The sequence below is a fragment of the Melanerpes formicivorus genome, unplaced genomic scaffold, assembly GCF_026170545.1.
Source record: "Melanerpes formicivorus ecotype bairdi unplaced genomic scaffold, bMelFor1.0.p_v2 SCAF_74, whole genome shotgun sequence".
Taxonomy (NCBI): domain Eukaryota; kingdom Metazoa; phylum Chordata; class Aves; order Piciformes; family Picidae; genus Melanerpes; species Melanerpes formicivorus.
The window spans coordinates 1,898,232-1,916,057 of NW_027142426.1; the positions used below are offsets into that span (position 1 = coordinate 1,898,232).

The window sequence follows — 17,826 nt, forward strand, 5'->3', positions numbered from 1 at the left end:
TCCAACACCACCTAATCAACTAACCCATGCAACCATGCACCCTGTCAAGTCTCCTCCTGAACACCTCCAGTGATGGCGGTTCCACCACCTCCCCAGGCAGCCCATTCCAGTGGGCAATCACTCTCTCTGTGTAAAACTTCCTCCTGATCTAGCTTTGGACTTGAGAGCTATCTGTGCCTTTTTTTTGGAAACCATTATTGGCTGTTGGTTACTGTTCTTTTTGTTCTTGTGCACCAGTTTAGCTAATCTGAGGCTGACAAATGTGTTTCTTGGATAGATTTCAGATTTGCTAGTCCAGGTTCATTGAGTCAGCCAATGTGTTGTGCTAGTTCCTAATTCTGAGCTACCAAATTCATGATCTGTGCCTGAGCTGAAAGGCTGCTTCCAAGTTGTGTCCTGATTTAATATGCTAAAAATAAACTTGTAATGCATAAGACTCTTTACAACCTCATTGAAGCTGATATCTGGTAATTTGAGTAACATTGACTTTGTCATGACTGAAAGTGGAACAAATTGTGAAGAAGTATCTTTTGAAGATGAAAGGGGAGGCTTAATCAGTTTAAGTGCCTTATAGTCACATAAGGATTCTTCAAATACCTGGTGACAAAGCTGTGAAGAACATGGCTGTCAATCCCATTGGCTTGGAGGAGCTTGTTGTGCATTTTATTCTTGTCGTCCAGGCCACTGATCCTTAAAAGTGCTTCTCTTGTTAATTTTCCTTTAGAGAGCCCTCTGCAGTTCTATGTGAATTATCCAAACAGTGGCAGTGTGTCAGCTTATGGGCCTGGTCTCATTTATGGGGTTGCAAATAAACCAGCAACTTTCACCATTGTCACAGAGGATGCAGGAGAGGGTAAGTCTGTTCTTTAAATCCATCCTGTCCTAACCTAGGAACTTCTTGGAAGTGTGATCTGCATCAGCCTTAATTTGCATTCATCTGTCCCACTATGAATTTCTGGTGTGATACAACTGACTTTTGTGAATATCAGACTGCTACTTGCAGTAAGACTTGGTTTATTACCCCTTCCTGAGAGCAGTAGATGTACCTTGTGTTACAGGCTGCAAGTGATTTATTTAACTAAAACTAAACTGGAGGCACCTTAGATCTAGGAGATAACTGGAGGAGGAATCACTCTTAGGTAAATCTAACAGATTAAATAGAGTTGTGGTCTTAGTGGATGGGCCTGAGCTCCTTTTGCTACTGTCCTTTGAAAATATCCATTGAAGCTCCATTTTCAGTACCAAGTACTGGATCTTCCTCTATGGACTTGCTGTGCATGAAGATTTACAAAGTGCTGTTCTCCTTGTTTCCTAGGTGGGCTGGACTTGGCTATTGAAGGACCCTCAAAAGCAGAGATCAGCTGCATTGATAACAAAGATGGGACGTGCACAGTCACATACCTGCCTACTCTGCCTGGAAACTACAGCATCCTGGTCAAGTACAATGACAAACACATTCCAGGCAGTCCATTCACAGCCAAGATCACAGGTATGAAGTTTAGACTTCTGGAAGTACTTCATAATGAGAACTAAATTCTAATAGCATTAGGGACTTAGTTTGTGGCAGGAATGTGGAGTCCTCTGACTTGCTCTGTACTTAACCTTGTGATGTTTTTCTGATTCGTCTTTATATATTCAGATGATAACAGAACACGGTCCCAGGTTAAGCTCGGTTCTGCTGCTGACTTTTTGTTGGACATCCATGAGACTGATCTCAGTCTCTTAACAGCCAGCATTAAAGCCCCATCAGGTCGTGATGAGCCGTGTCTTCTGAAGAGGCTACCCAATAACCACGTTGGTAAGCTCTGACATTGGTATAGTAGCCTCTACTCAGCTTTGTTTTGCTATGTAAAAAACTGACTCCTCTGCTCCTTCCCAGAAGTGTGTTGTCAAACCAGGTGGGTGATGGGTTTTGGCACACTTGACCAAAGACAGAAGAGTATGAAGAACGACCCCTTGCAGTAGCTTGCTTGAGGCATGCCAGGTTTTGATGGAAATGTTTTTTGTGAGTGTGTGTGAGTGGCTTTGTGGCCCATTTGAGAGCAGCATTTGACATGTAAAATTCTCTTTCAGTATTTCATTTCTTGGTGTAATTAAGGCATTTAAGTATAACATGTATCAAAAGTGAGTAAGTTTGTCACATTTCTCTGCTTTGTAGGCATCTCATTCATTCCACGGGAAGTAGGAGAGCATGTGGTTAGCATCAAGAAAAATGGGAGCCACGTAGCAAACAGCCCTGTAACAATCATGGTGGTCCAGTCTGAGATAGGAGATGCCAGACGAGCAAGAGTTTTTGGACGTGGTTTGGTAGAAGGACGAACCTTTGAAATGTGTGACTTCATTGTAGACACAAGAGATGCAGGTTGGTTTCATCACAAAGGCAGTGTGAGATGCTGTGAGAATGCTCTCATTGAGATGCGTATTTCTCTCAGCCTGTGAGCACCAGGTCACAAGCCACAAAGCAGCAGATGCAAATAGCATATTCAGCATGCACAGTCATTATTGTCAGTTATTAACTACAGGCAATGCTATTAACTTCTAAAATGCTTTGCATTGTCATGACTGATGTCTTCTGTTACAGCCACTGAGGTACTGATGAAGGTATTCTTTCATGTGCTGGGTCTAGTGTCATTGTGTACAGTATGATGGAAATCAGGACATCTTCCTATTGATTTAATGTGGAGCCTGTGCCACAGTCTTTGAAACTAGTTTTTCAACAGTAGTGAAATAAAAGGGATAAAATGAATTTTTATGAGCTGAATGCATGTTATGCCTTCAATGTATGACTGATTAAGGCTCCAAAAATGCTGTTAGGGCATCATGCAACTGTGCAGCATGATGCAAAACTACTGACTAGCTACTGCTGTGGGTTTGGGCTACTTTTATGTCAAATTTATAATAGCCTCACATTTCCATGGTGCTAACTTAGCTGTATTGTAGGTTATGGTGGGATCTCGCTGGCAGTTGAAGGACCCAGTAAAGTAGATATCCAGACTGAAGACCTAGAAGATGGTACTTGCAAAGTGTCCTACTTCCCGACTGTACCTGGGGTCTACATTGTGTCCACTAAATTTGCAGATGAACATATTCCAGGTAAGCAGAAGTGTCGGGCAGCTTTTTGGTTAGTACAACAAAATTCTTACCTAGGTGACCAGCATGCTGGAACTGCAGGTGGCTGTGTGATTTGGCTCAGACTAGGTCCCAAAGAAGCAAGGAGAACCCTACCTGTACCTTCCACAAGCAGCAAGCATCCAAAACTGCTCTGGTTACATGGCTGTATTTCACTTGGATGTGACTATTTGCTATCTTTAAAACTTGCACTGTGATGTACTGCAAGGCAGAGGAGGATTTTAATTCCTGCCCTTGATGCAGTGTGTAAGGGGCAGAGGACTGATTTGCTGTGGTGTTTACAGGCAGCCCATTCACTGTAAAGATAAGCGGTGAAGGAAGAGTTAAGGAGAGCATCACACGAACAAGACGAGCTCCATCTGTTGCAACAGTAGGAAGCATATGTGATCTGAACCTCAAAATTCCAGGTAGGCAAAGTCTTTATCTCCATAGGCATAACTTGCACTTGTGCAGTTTAGTGTACTGGAAGCAGTGGAAGTAAACTTCAGTGTTGTTAAGGTATCCTCGTAGTAAGTTTAGGGCAGAAACACTGCTGGTGTGGTCTCTTGAATGGGTAAAAGTAAGCACAGCGTAAGGAGAAATAAATACTCTGGAAGCCTTGATCTAGTCTGTGTACAGCAGACTGGAGAATGAGCTGCACAGCTCACCCTGTCTCTGGGGCTTTAAGATCATCATATTGTCTGTTAAGTGTTTGTACTGCTGTCTGGCAAATGTGAGTCACATAGGCCAGTCTCAGCTGGCTGTTAACCAGCCTCTTCATTTGCTTCCATAGCACCTGGTGAGACGCATCTTGCCAGGCTTCCTGTTTGGCAGCGCACATCTAGCTGAGCATACAAACTGGCACCTGTGTGCTGCTTCTGTTGTTTGTACTGTGTAATCACCTGAGCTCAGGTCCTGCTTCTGAACACAAAATACCAAACCCCTTTGTCACTTTCTAATCTGCTTTTTAAAATTCTCTTCTTGTTAGAAATTGATTGTGGAGATATGACAGCCCAGGTGACTAGTCCCTCTGGAAGAAACTTTGATGCTGAAATTGTGGAAGCTGACAAAAACACCTACTGTGTCCGCTTTGTACCACAAGAAATGGGGGTCCACACTGTGGATGTCAAATACAGAGGGCAGCCAGTGCCAGGCAGCCCCTTCCAGTTCACCGTGGGGCCGCTGGGTGAGGGAGGAGCCCATAAAGTGAGAGCTGGAGGCCCAGGGCTGGAGCGTGGAGAGACTGGTGTCCCAGGTGAGTCCTCTGTTCTTGCTAGGTTCCAGTGCCTGCTGTGCACTCCCCTGCAGCACAAGTGCTTTGATTTCTGTTAGCCTCTCATCTAAGAGTTTGGTGTAGCACTGTAAGGTCATCCCAAGCCAGGGTTAATCAGTGGAGAAACATAGAGAAATAATGCTGCCAGTCATGCAGATAGAGAAGTCTGGAAATCTACCTTTTGAAAACTTAACTGCTCTCACAGGATGTGCCTGAGGTTGTAAGTTGTGTTATACAGGGCTGATGGCCTAATTCAAGGCTAATAGGAGCCTCTTGGAGAAAATTCTGAATGTTACCACCCAGGATGATGAGACAAGGTCCCGTTCTTCATACACAAGAATGGAATGTGCAGTCTGTTAAGAGGAAGCTGCAACCCAGCAGCAGCAAAGTGATTCTTGTGTGTGCTCTTATGTGCTTCAACAGCCGAGTTCAGTATATGGACACGGGAAGCTGGAGCTGGAGGACTGTCTATTGCTGTGGAGGGGCCAAGTAAAGCAGAAATTGCCTTTGAGGACCATAAAGATGGATCTTGTGGTGTATCGTACATAGTTCAAGAGCCAGGTACATACTCTTGCCACCAGATCACACTGAAATAACTGAATGCTGTTTTCAGAGAAACTAAGGATACTTACTGCTTCTTTTCTTCCTGCAGGCAACTATGAGGTGTCCATAAAGTTCAATGATGAGCACATTCCTGAAAGCCCCTACCTGGTTCCTGTCATTGCCCCTTCCGATGATGCTCGCAGGCTCACTGTCACTAGTCTTCAGGTGAGACATAAGGAAACATCTCCACAACTTGCCACACAGACTGATTTCGTCCTTGTTCTCAGATTAAAATGGTTGTCCTTTCTTCTTAGTGATAGCCTTGCCTTGTTGATGCTTGTTTTCAAGCTCAGTTTGCAGACAGAGAGAGGTTTTTGGCAGCTGGCCCCTTAATTAACTTGGGCCAGTAGAGGTGGTCCGGCTCTGGCTAGCCAGAATTTGAAGGCAGATTGTTCAACTGAGTGTTACAAGTGTTAACACATGAGAATTAAGAATAAGAGGCCCTAGAAATAGCATTGGAAGAGCTAAAACTTGCTTTCCACCCTCTTAGCTAGAAGGCCAAGGAGAACTGAAACATGAGTTTGAACCACCAGAGATCATGTCTAGTACTGAGTTGCTTGGTTGGCATGTGGACTGAAGAGCTGGGTTTCCACGGGCAAGGCAGCATTGGGACATTGCTGCAGCCTTGCTGGGGCATTCATGTGAACAGATGGAGGGGGTCTCGCTGTGAAGTCACAGTGCAGATTTGCTCCGGCTGATGGCACAAAACCACACCGTTGCAGTTCAGATGATTCATTACTGTAGCAAATCTTGGTGAATCACAGCTCTGTAGTTGCTCTGGGTTCATCTGTTAACCTCACCATGTAATTTTCGTGTGTGTGTGGTTATGTGCATTAAATTCAAGTAACATTAAAGGCCCTACTTAAATCTCCAAAGCCAGAAACTTGGAAGTGAGACTGAGAATCTGTGTCTAAATATACTGTACCTCAGTACTCATCAAGTGGTGGTAAGCAATTAGTACCTCAGTTGAGGCTCTCTTTTGGATATGTCCCAGCTGTGGTCCCTAGAAGTTGGCTTGGGCTGCAGGACTCTTCCACCTTTACTGTGTAAATGAATCGTGACAGCCTTATGCAATAATACCTCTTCTAACCAGGAGTTACAAGGGCGTTAATTAGTCGCTGTGGTATTGATGTTTCTCTTGTGTTTCATTTAAAGACTCTTGACAGGAATACTTGCTTCAATTAAGTCCTGGAGAGGTAGATAAAGCTGAGTATTTGGTAACGGAGCACAGTGTGCATCAGCCTCTGCTAAACCTGCATCAGGGATTTGCTTTATATGTTGTACCTCAGTTCTACTCAGTTGCATTTATTTCCCTCTTCAGGATTTAGTTGAAAATAAACTCAGGTAAAGTATGTTCAATGTAAAATATTCCTGCTGGCTAGCTGCATGGACTGCTCTGGTAGAGTACTATTGCAGCCTGGATGCAGAGCTGCCTTGCAATCCACCGATGGCCTGACAGCATGGCAACATCTGATTTTGTGTTTTAAATTGTTTTCTCATGTCAAGATATCTTGTGGTGGCATTCTAAATGCAGCCTCTTGTGGTAAATATAAACATGCACGTTACTGTTTCAGACAACTGGATTATCAGAGGCTTTTACCCCAAATGAGTCTAGAATGACTGGGCTGGAAAGGGAGCTGTATCTTAAACATCTTTTGAATCAAGTGCCTGAATATTGGGGCTTACCTCAGTGATAACAGGTGACTGGTCTCCTAAACCTGCCTTTGCCTGATTTGAGTCCTCTGTCTTCCAAAAACAATCTGTTACTAGGAGAAAAATCCTTTTAGGCAACACAAGTGACTGATTTGAGAGTTGATGCAAGTCACAACTTTATGCCTCTTGTTGAAATCTGAGAAAAAAATATATATATGCTGAAGTGGTTATTTCCCACAGATCTTGTAGTGTCTGAAATGAAGTTTTAAATTTGATAATCTGACTGTTGCGTTCTCAGGAGTCTGGATTAAAAGTTAATCAGCCAGCATCCTTTGCTATAAGGCTGAATGGGGCAAAGGGCAAGATCGATGCTAAAGTCCACAGCCCCTCAGGAGCTGTAGAGGAGTGCCACGTGTCTGAGCTGGAGCCAGGTGAGCATGGCTTTATATTGGTCAGAACAAACTGGGTGACCTACAGAACACTCTTGCTGCCCCACAGGAGGGTTTAGTCCCTTTGGCTTGTGGACAATATACCCAAGGGACAAGCACCTTGCTCGGAGAATGAATTCTTGGTGTCAAGTGTCATTGGGTCAGGGTAAAGTCCACACTTTTCCTATGTAACCCATGAAATGACTGAGCCCTAACTTGTGTAGGACAGAGATATTTAAGTCTTGGCTTGCCAGTGAAGGTACAGCAACACTAGTCATAAAAGAAATACGATGTGGTTGTTGAATTTAGCCAGGATGACTTTTATTTTTTCAAAGCTATGCTTCCATCTTTGACTAATAGTTTATTTGTAACTTGCAGTCACTCCTTCATACAAAATGTCAAGGAAGCTGAATATAAGCAAACACTACAGAAAGCTCAACACCTGTTTCAGCAATGAGCTTTTGTGTTTTGTTTCTTTTACTTGAAGTCTGAATGAGTTATGATCTGTACTATGGACAGACAGCAGCTGTCCAGCTGGGGAAGATCAGTCCCTCCTCTGGCTTAACATGCAATCAAAAATGTTAAGTATCAGCAAACTGTTAAATGACTTTATTATGTGAAGGTGTGGTGCCTGGTGTCGGAGCAGCACACTCAGCCTGCTGGTAAGCTTTGCCTTGCTCTTACCGGCTGCTTTTCTTCTCTGCACTGCACCCTCAATTGTTGACAGGTTGGGCTGTGATAAAGCTGTCATGTTTGCTGCATGTGTGAGGCAAATAACCTTAAAACTCACCCTGCAGACTAGATGACAGCTGAGATCAGGTTGTAGTAGACAAGGTGAAAATGCAGCCCCTGACACCTCCTGCGATACATGCTGTGTTTTCCTACTTAAGTGTGAGCTTAGCAGCTCGCGTGGCTGAGTTTGCTTGCACTGACACCAGAATATGTTGAAGTGTTACAGCAGCCTTGCTTGGGTTGCTAGCCAGCCCCGTGCTGGGTTTGATTGCTGTTTTACTGTTGTCTCTAATAGCTCAGCAAAGCCACTTCTCTCTTGCAGACAAGTATGCCGTTCGGTTCATCCCCCACGAGAACGGCATCCACTCCATCGATGTCAAGTTCAACGGGAGCCACGTGGTGGGCAGCCCGTTCAAAGTGCGCGTTGGGGAGCCTGGGCAGGCAGGCAACCCCGCGCTCGTCACAGCCTATGGGTCTGGCCTGGAGAGCGGTACCACAGGTAACCCTTTCACAGCTCTGACTGGAACCTGGCTGTGCTCTGGCTTTCTGAGAGACAGAAGCTGTTCCTAGGCTTATTTTCACATGACTTTGCCTGCTGGGGCAGCTGAACTAACCCACATTCTTTGCTGACCTGAGCACCAGCTAATTTTGCTTCCTCACATGCTCCTCAAGCCTTATAACCACCAGTTAGTGAGACTGCAAGCTGTACTGGGCCTTAAACTTAAAACCTCTGTAAACCAATAACTGCAGCACAAGTTCACTTGAACTGGTTAGTAGCTGGGTGACAACTCTACCAGTTAGTGTAGCTCCATATCAATGGTCCCTCAGAGCTCTAGAGATGCTCTGGCTCCCTTCCACGCCTGAACCACAGTGTCTGCAAAAGATGGAGGCAATTTGTGACTGCAGATACTGAGTTGGTGGCCTAGTTGTAGGAGTCTCGTTTAACTTGCATGTTCCTGTTAATTAAATGGGTATGAGGGTGTACCCAGTTACCTTTCTTCAGTGCTTGCACCTCTGAGAAATCTCAAGTTGGATGTCATATGGTGTGTAAACTCTAGGGAGTACGGCGGATTGTTGTTTGTAGTATGCTGTATGTGCTGTAGATGCAGCGTGAGTGCTGGCTCTCCTTGGAATCTGACACCTAGTTATCTGCTGTGGTTTCTCCATCTGATAGTTCTCAACATAGGACTGTAGAGTTTGGGGGTTGGTTTGTTTTTTCTTATTTCTCACATAAGAAAATGTGAAAATATCCCAAGATGTGCAAAGTGGTAGCCAGTTCCCCTTACCCTATGGACTGCTGTCTTTTGTGGATTCTGTTTCATCACTGTCTTCCCTTCTTCTCTTTTTCCGCCCCCCCCCTTCTTCTCTTTTTCCGCCCCCCCCTTCTTCTCTTTTTCCCCCCCCCTTCTTCTCTTTTTCCCCCCCCTTCTTCTCTTTTTCCCCCCCCTTCTTCTCTTTTTCCCCCCCCCTTCTTCTCTTTTTCCCCCCCCTTCTTCTCTTTTTCCCCCCCCTTCTTCTCTTTTTTCCCCCCCCTTCTTCTCTTTTTCCCCCCCTTCTTCTCTTTTTTCCCCCCCCTTCTTCTCTTTTTCCCCCCCTTCTTCTCTTTTTCCCCCCCTTCTTCTCTTTTTCCCCCCCCTTCTTCTCTTTTTCCCCCCCCTTCTTCTCTTTTTCCCCCCCCTTCTTCTCTTTTCCCCCCCCTTCTTCTCTTTTTCCCCCCCCTTCTTCTCTTTTTCCCCCCCTTCTTCTCTTTTTCCCCCCCTTCTTCTCTTTTCCCCCCCCCTTCTTCTCTTTTTCCCCCCCTTCTTCTCTTTTTCCCCCCCCTTCTTCTCTTTTCCCCCCCCTTCTTCTCTTTTCCCCCCCCTTCTTCTCTTTTCCCCCCCCTTCTTCTCTTTTTCCCCCCCCTTCTTCTCTTTTTCCCCCCTTCTTCTCTCTTTTTCCCCCCCTTCTTCTCTTTTTTCCCCCCCTTCTTCTCTTTTTTCCCCCCCTTCTTCTCTTTTTTCCCCCCTTCTTCTCTTTTTTCCCCCCTTTCCTTCTCTTTTTTCCCCCCCTTCTTCTCTTTTTTCCCCCCCTTCTTCTCTTTTTTCCCCCCCTTCTTCTCTTTTTTCCCCCCCTTCTTCTCTTTTTTCCCCCCCTTCTTCTCTTTTTTCCCCCCCTTCTTCTCTTTTTTCCCCCCCTTCTTCTCTTTTTCCCCCCCTTCTTCTCTTTTTTCCCCCCCTTCTTCTCTTTTTTCCCCCCCTTCTCTCTTTTTTTCCCCCCCTTCTTCTCTTTTTTCCCCCCCTTCTTCTCTTTTTTCCCCCCCTTCTTCTCTTTTTTCCCCCCCTTCTTCTCTTTTTTCCCCCCTTCTTCTCTTTTTTTCCCCCCCTTCTTCTCTTTTTTCCCCCCCCTTCTTCTCTTTTTTCCCCCCCTTTCTTCTCTTTTTTCCCCCCCCTTCTTCTCTTTTTTCCCCCCCCTTCTTCTCTTTTTTCCCCCCCTTCTTCTCTTTCCCCCTTCTCTTTCCCCCCCTTCTTCTCTTCCCCCCCTTCTTCTCTTTCCCCCCCTTCTTCTCTTTCCCCCCCCCCTTCTTCTCTTCCCCCCCCTTCTTCTCTTCCCCCCCCCTTCTTCTCTTCCCCCCCTTCTTCTCTTCCCCCCCCCTTCTTCTCTTCCCCCCCCTTCTTCTCTTCCCCCCCCCTTCTTCTCTTCCCCCCCCCTTCTTCTCTTCCCCCCCCCTTCTTCTCTTCCCCCCCCCTTCTTCTCTTCCCCCCCCCCTTCTTCTCTTCCCCCCCCCTTCTTCTCTTCCCCCCCCCTTCTTCTCTTCCCCCCCCTTCTTCTCTTCCCCCCCCCTTCTTCTCTTCCCCCCCCCTTCTTCTCTTCCCCCCCCCCTTCTTCTCTTCCCCCCCCCTTCTTCTCTTCCCCCCCCCTTCTTCTCTTCCCCCCCCCTTCTTCTCTTCCCCCCCCCTTCTTCTCTTCCCCCCCCCTTCTTCTCTTCCCCCCCCTTCTTCTCTTCCCCCCCCTTCTTCTCTCCCCCCCCCTTCTTCTCTTCCCCCCCCCCTTCTTCTCTTCCCCCCCCCTTCTTCTCTTCCCCCCCCCCTTCTTCTCTTCCCCCCCCCCTTCTTCTCTTCCCCCCCCTTCTTCTCTTCCCCCCCCCTTCTTCTCTTCCCCCCCCCTTCTTCTCTTCCCCCCCCCTTCTTCTCTTCACTGTTAAAAACAAATACTGCAGTTAGTCAAAGCCTTCTGCTGTTCTGGAGAAACCAAGCAAGTTGGTTTTGGAAACACACGGACATACGATATAAAATAAAGATATTACAGGCTGTGCTGCTTTAATTGGTGGAAACAAACCCCCCCCTTCTTCTCTTCCCCCCCCCCCTTCTTCTCTTCCCCCCCCCCCCCTCTTTTTTTTTTTTCTTCTTTTTTTTCTTTTTCTTCCCCTCCCTCCCTGTTAAAAACAAATACTGCAGTTAGTCAAAGCTTCTGCTGTTCTGGAGAAACCAAGCAAGTTGGTTTTGGAAACACACGGACATACGATATAAAATAAAGATATTACAGGCTGTGCTGCTTTAATTGGTGGAAACAAAAGTACTCATTAATACTAGCCACTGATGCATCAGGGACAGGGAATTTTTCTCCATCTATAAAGGTGTTTGGTGTTTGTTGGTTTTTTATATAAATAGACTGTTTAACTTCAGGAAAGTTACTCTGTGCCCCCTTGTTGAGTCCTGGCTGCTGCTGAGAGCTGCCCCTGGGAGCTGCTGAGCAGCGTTTCTGAACAATGGTGTAGTGTAGAGGTTTCCATTGCCGGTGGCTGAGCACCTGAAAGGTCCCCCCAGGAGGGGTTCACGTCTGCAGCCTACAACAATGGGAGCCTTCATTTGGGGCACAGGGGAAAAGCAGTGACTGGAGCAAGAAGTTTACAGTGAGAAGCTGTGAAGCTTGCTGGCTTTGGAAATGAATTTTCCTCTGAGTGATGCACATTGCAGACTGCCTACCTTACCTCCCAGGCCAGTGCTGCCAGTGAGATTTACTGCTCAAGCACTGGAAGATGATACAGTCCTCTGTGGGAGCTGGGTTCTTCCAGCATTGCGACACAGCAGCCTCTTGTGTGGAGGGGCTAGAAACTTTTCCCTAGTTTATCACCATGCCTGCACACTTCAGTTGCAGCTGTAGTAAACTTTCCCATAACTGGTTTTGATTGCGTTCAAGCACTTAGTTCCTCAGCCCAAATATCATAAATATTTTAAGCCAGATTTTGACACTAAATTATTTGGGGACTGAAAACTTTAATTCTTTTCTTGTGTTGCTGATGTTGCATCATTGGCTTAGCATTAGCAGCAGTAATACAGCTGTGATAACTAGACGTAATTAAACAACCTTTTGTTTCCACAAACTGCTTGGAATGCAGTTGCTGAGCAGTTCAAACACTCATCTCCTTCAGGAGACCTCCGGCCTCTCATCTCTTTTGGTTGCTTGTATGCTCTTCACTGCTGATTTTACTGTACAGGCAGTGAGATGGCTCCAAGCTTTGCCATGCAGGAGGCTGTGTCAGCACAGACTCTAATGCCTTTGAAAGGCTCTTGCTTTGAGTTTTCTAATGCCAAAATCCTTCCATTTTGACCATAAAGAGCTCACAAGATCTTTTCCCATGTACCCTACAGTCACAGGATGTGATTGGAGGAGGGAGCAGGGTGCTGGTGAGGAGGCTGCTGAGTTGCAGAGCCCTCAATCAGGGTTGGCCTGTGTGAGAATGCTGGGGGGGGGGCATTCTGTGCCTCCCTGCCTGCAGCCTCATCTTGAACCGAATTCTCCATTCCTCTTAACAAGCTACTGTTGTAACTTGGGGTGTGAGGAAGGGTGTGTCTTACTGTGCTACGTCTTTCTAGGACTGCAGTCGGAGTTTTTCATTAACACGACCAAGGCTGGTCCAGGTACCCTCTCTGTTACAATTGAAGGGCCATCAAAGGTGAAAATGGACTGCCAGGAAACTCCAGAAGGTTACAAAGTCATGTATACACCCATGGCTCCAGGAAACTATTTAATTGGAATTAAATATGGTGGACCTAACCACATAGTGGGCAGCCCCTTCAAGGCAAAGGTTACAGGTAAAAAGCTAACCAGTATTTTCAGTGTGCCTGAAGCAGTTGGTGTCATTCAGTAAATGTCCCTCTGAGACAGTACAGCATTCAGGTTTAGACATGAGAAGTGAAATGTTTCTTCCCATCATCTTCAAAGCCTAGATTAGGGTTCTCAGGAGAGGCTACAAGAGCATTAGTCACTGAGCTTGCCTAGTTTGACTCAGTGGAGGGCCTTAAAACAGCTTTATAGGGGAATAGTAAATCCTGACCTAGCAATAGGGTCATTGGCAGTAGGGAAATATAACTGACTTATTTGCCCCCTAAAGCTTGAAACCTGATCAACAGTAGCATAAGCTATGCCCTTCTTGCTCTCTCTTTGGTGCACCTAACCAAGGTGCTTTTAGATGTGATGAGGACTAGTTTAGGAAGCTCTTTCTCTCTTCAGTGCTGTGTTTAAGCACAGCCTGGAGTTCATCTCTACTGCTGCCCCTGAGCTAGTGAACCCTCTCCTGGTGCGTGTGGTGGTGTTCTTGGGAGCAGATGGCAGGGACTGCACTCCCCTGGGCTGGGACATGCTCTGCTTTCAAAATGTGTTGTTGCAAAATTGCACCTGCTTTTCTGCCAACTTCAGTCATTTTCGGCATTTGGTGATCGGAGCACAATTAACTCTTCTGAAGCAGCCAGCTTTGCTTAATGAATCCTGAAGTTCCTGTGGTCCTTTAACCACTCAAGAGCTCTGGGATGGGACTGTTGCCAGCATTGCTGGAAGATGTCAGCTTAAAATCCCAAGAAGGAAATTGCTCCTCTCCAAAAATGCATTTTGGATGCAGAATGCATGCTGTTTGTTAGGGCTGGTTCAAACCCTCTCTGTGAATGCCTTTCAGTTGGGATGAATCTGAATGTCAGAAATCTCTTCTGTTTCCAGGACAGCGCCTGGTCAGTCCAGGCAGTGCCAGTGAAACTTCATCCATCCTGGTAGAGTCTGTGACAAGGTCATCAACTGAAACCTGCTATAGTGCCATCCCCAAGTCTGCCTCAGATGCTAGCAAAGTGGTTTCCCGGGGAGCAGGACTCTCAAAGGCTTTTGTGGGTCAGAAAAGCTCCTTCTCTGTGGACTGCAGCAAAGCAGGTATGGGCACTGGAACCAGCTGGGTGTGAATGTGGTTTGGCCTGACTTTTTTTGGTGTGGGTTTTTTTTTAATCCTAAACCAACATGCAGTGTTAAAAATAAAAGCTTGAGGTAATGATCTGATTCTAAAGAAAGACTTCAAATGCTACATGGTACTCACCAAATCAGTCCTAATGCAGGGGCTGTAAAGACACTGGTTCCTCTCTTAATGGATTCAGGTGCACCTGAAATAAACCACAGGGTTAGGGCACGGGAACAAACAGGTTGCTGCATCACAAGGGTTGCTTAAGTTTGTTGTAGCATGTAATGCAAGGTGTTCCCATAAGCCTTAAGCACTGCTCCTCATCATCATCTGGGAGGTTTGCGGTGAGTGGATTACAGACCAGCTGTGTTCACTGGTCTCTGCTAGTAACTTTTAACTAAGTATTTTGAAAGACAGCTGGTTTGATGAGCAGTGTTAATGTCTTCAGTGCTCTAGTTAGATAGTGGCACCCTGACAGGCCTGGGAAAATGCACAAATAAACCCTTGCCTCTATGAGGCTGAAAACTCTTTTAAAAAAATTACTGCTTATACCAAATGAGCTTAGCCATACCTCAGACTACCACTCTGACCTAAACAAAATCCTTGTGTTCTGGAGCTAATACATTCTGGGACAGCCATGCTTGTTCATTTCAGCTTAGGAATGCTAACAGTCTGTTATTTCGCTGTAGGTTCAAATATGTTGTTAGTTGGTGTCCATGGACCTACAATACCCTGCGAAGAGGTATCCATCAAGCACCTGGGCAGCCATCAGTACAACGTGACGTACGTCGTCAAGGAGAGGGGTGACTATGTTCTGGCAGTGAAATGGGGTGATGAGCACATCCCAGGGAGTCCCTTCCACGTCACCGTCCCTTAAGCCGGGGGAGCGTCGGAGTCGACCTTTGCGCCGGCGGCGCAGGTGTGGAGTTGTGCTGGGTGCAGTCCTGTTGTAAAACGCAGTATCTAGATACACACAAGGCTCACATTTCAATGCAGTCAGAAGTAAACTCTGTAACTTTGGGGGTTTTTTACAAGCATTTCACATCTCTCCCACTTACCAACCTAAAGTCAATCTATTTAATGTCCTCCTCAAATTGTACCCTTGCAGCAGTGTCTGGGTCGCTGTTAATGTTTGGAGAATCATGTGGATAATGAGACACTAATTTCCCTTGCGGATGTTAAAGACTTTAGATGTTAATTGAAAACTGGAATTTGTAATTGGGTATCTTAACTACTGATTTTTGTTGGACTGGAGGCTTTACATTTTAGTTATGGAGCATGACGTGGGCTGTCCCCAGTTCAGATTCTTTTCTGTAAAGAAATGAGGTAAAACTGGTACTATGGTAGGTGCCTTTTGTATACTTGATCAGTTTTAACTCTTTAACATTATGGAAAGCTACTAAAAGTGGCTTCACCACTCAAATTTAAAACGTTTCTGAAAAATGCTTGGCTAACAGTTTACATTTAGGAAAGGTTTTTATCTTTTGTAGCAAACCAAAAGCAGACTGAAAATTGCTTCCCGGGAGCTTTCAACCTTTCTATGTTAATGCTTTGTAAATCTAGACAGGTAGCTTTGTGGCCGTGATGCTAGCAGTGCGGTTTTTAATTAGCTTGGGATTCTGGTGGGATTTCTGTAACTCCACAGGTAACTCCCCACGTTCTTTTGCATTGATTTTTGGTTTTTTTTAAGAACAACCTTTGGTTTGGCTGAACTAAATAAAGCCTCTAAACTTGCCAACCTAGCTGTAGCTCTCGCCTCTGTGACCCAAAATTGATGCAGGTCAGAGCGCAGTGGTGTATTGAGAAGATCTGTGGGCTGCAGGCCAGGTGAGGAGCTGAGATGGTGCAAAAGAGCCAGCTTGGGCATGTGACCTCACATCTGTAGTCAGGTATGGAATGGGAGGGAGGATGGATGTGTGAATTTACCAGCCAACAAACCCTTCTTCAGTGCAAGTCATTTTATTATATCTCAATCCAAGGATGCCTGAAGCACACTCATCTCTCCTGAAATCCCCTTCATGCTGAGGGTCAGGGAGCAAAAATTTCCATTATAGCTTTTTTTGTCCAGGATTACTCCATGCTACTTCCTAAGTGCATATCTGAATTGCTGTCAGCTGCTGGGGCTATAGTAAACTCTCCAAATGAGCTTTAAACTCTGTGATTAGGAGATGGTAGGTTTTGTTGAAAACTTGTTGACATGTCCCTAGGGATAAGTTCACGCTTACCATTCTGTAGTTAACATGTGGATGCACTACTCTCCAGCACAGTCATTGAGGAAATAAAGGAAGGTTGGTGGTTTTTTAACTGTGCTTTGGGGTTGGGTTTTTTTTTTGTGCCTTAATGTGAAATGCTCACTACATCGTAAACTAGGAAGTGAAAACGAAATAAACTGGAATAAAATGCAGGATTGTAAAATTGTATCTTATAACTTATTAAATAGAAGTGTTTGCTTCATTAAAATGTGCATGTTAAAACCAACATTGGATTCTTTTCATATGTAGTCAGTGAAGTTTAGACTAAAACTACAGCATGTGGCAGTTTCAGGCAGACCAGATAACCCCTGGCCCGTGAGCTGTGCAGGTAAACATGAAAAACTTGGGCATGACCTCAGTGCCCTCCACTTTTTTTCTCTCTAAAACATTTTTTTCCTTTAATGTCTGGCAAAAGTTTAAGCCATGGCATAAATGCTCTGGGCAGAGCATGACATGGGCATGTCGGTGTTTCCCCGCCTAGACTTGGTTCCTGGAGCAGGGGAGCCAGGGAGCAGTGTATCCTCAGAGGTCGAGGCATGGTTATGGGTATGATCCTGGCACACTGCTGGTGGCACCTACCAGCTCCTCTGGGCTCTCAGAGGTTGTTTGCAGAAGGAGGTTCCAGGCACTGTACCTGGGGCTGGCCAGCTCCAGCACATAGCCATGGAAACAAGCAGCTGTTTTCCCAAACACAGCTCCCACTGAAATTTGACACACGGTGGCTGCCAAGGACTTCCCTGCCCCAGGGTTATCAGATTATTTCATTTTTATAGTAAACTGTTTCATTAGCTTTGTGCTGTGTCAGCCTGGACCTCCTGTTTAAGGTTTCTTTAAATGAAACAAACAAAACACCTGGATACAGCTGTTGGGTTGAATAAACCTTAATAACCTCACACCTGTGTAACTCCTGCTGCCCAGAAACCTTGCTCATGTCTGGCCTTCTTGCCTATTCCTACTTCATGTCTTGGTCTAGTCATAGTGCCTGAAATTAATGGGAGTTGTCTGTGAAGCTGACAGTCCTGGTTACCTCCAACAAAAGCTGAGCTTGGCTTCAGGTGAGCAATACTGCAGTCATAGCATGGTTTGGGTTGGAAGGTACCTCCAAAGGTCATCTACTTCAACCTCTTGTGCAGTGAGCAGGAGCATCCTCCAATAGATCAGGTTGCTCAGAGCCTTGTTGAACCTTGACCTTGAGTACCGCCAGGGAGGGGGCCTCAACTACCTCCCTGGACAACCTGTTCCAGGGTTCCACCGCCTTCATGGTAAAGAACTTGTTCCTGACATCCAATCTAAATCTACTCTTCTCTAATTTAAAACTATTACTCCTCATCCTATCACTGCAGGCTCCTTGTAAGCAGTTCCCCTCCAGCCTTCTTTTAGGTTCCCTTCAGGTACTGGAAGGTCACTATTAGAATAGACCAGACCAGGTTGGAAGAGACCTTCAAGATCATCACATCCAACGTTTCCCTAGAGCCTTCTGCAAGCTGAACAACCCCAGCTCCTTCAGTGTCTCCTTGTAGAAGAGGTGTTCCAGCCCCCTAGTTGTCTTTGTGGGCCTTCTCTATCAGGTCCATGTCCTTC

At 45.7% G+C, this 17,826-nt stretch overlaps 1 protein-coding gene across 3 annotated transcripts in view; it reads left to right on the top strand.

The window, feature by feature from the left end:
• Positions 1–16,471, top strand: part of FLNB (filamin B) — a 75,100-nt gene extending 58,629 nt beyond the window's left edge. For 2 of the 3 annotated variants that reach the window (XM_068163743.1, XM_068163744.1), the window contains 14 exons: positions 725–853; positions 1,316–1,489; positions 1,640–1,798; positions 2,159–2,362; positions 2,941–3,093; positions 3,414–3,536; positions 4,097–4,363; positions 4,805–4,942; positions 5,034–5,149; positions 6,936–7,068; positions 8,120–8,296; positions 12,651–12,869; positions 13,768–13,971; positions 14,683–16,471. In XM_068163743.1, the coding sequence (XP_068019844.1) occupies positions 725–853; positions 1,316–1,489; positions 1,640–1,798; positions 2,159–2,362; positions 2,941–3,093; positions 3,414–3,536; positions 4,097–4,363; positions 4,805–4,942; positions 5,034–5,149; positions 6,936–7,068; positions 8,120–8,296; positions 12,651–12,869; positions 13,768–13,971; positions 14,683–14,870 (2,384 nt within the window). In that variant the 3' untranslated portion in view covers positions 14,871–16,471. The remainder of the gene's footprint in view (positions 1–724; positions 854–1,315; positions 1,490–1,639; positions 1,799–2,158; positions 2,363–2,940; positions 3,094–3,413; positions 3,537–4,096; positions 4,364–4,804; positions 4,943–5,033; positions 5,150–6,935; positions 7,069–8,119; positions 8,297–12,650; positions 12,870–13,767; positions 13,972–14,682) is intronic. The other variant, XM_068163745.1, reaches the window with a different exon arrangement.
• Positions 16,472–17,826: the final 1,355 nt, after the last annotated feature.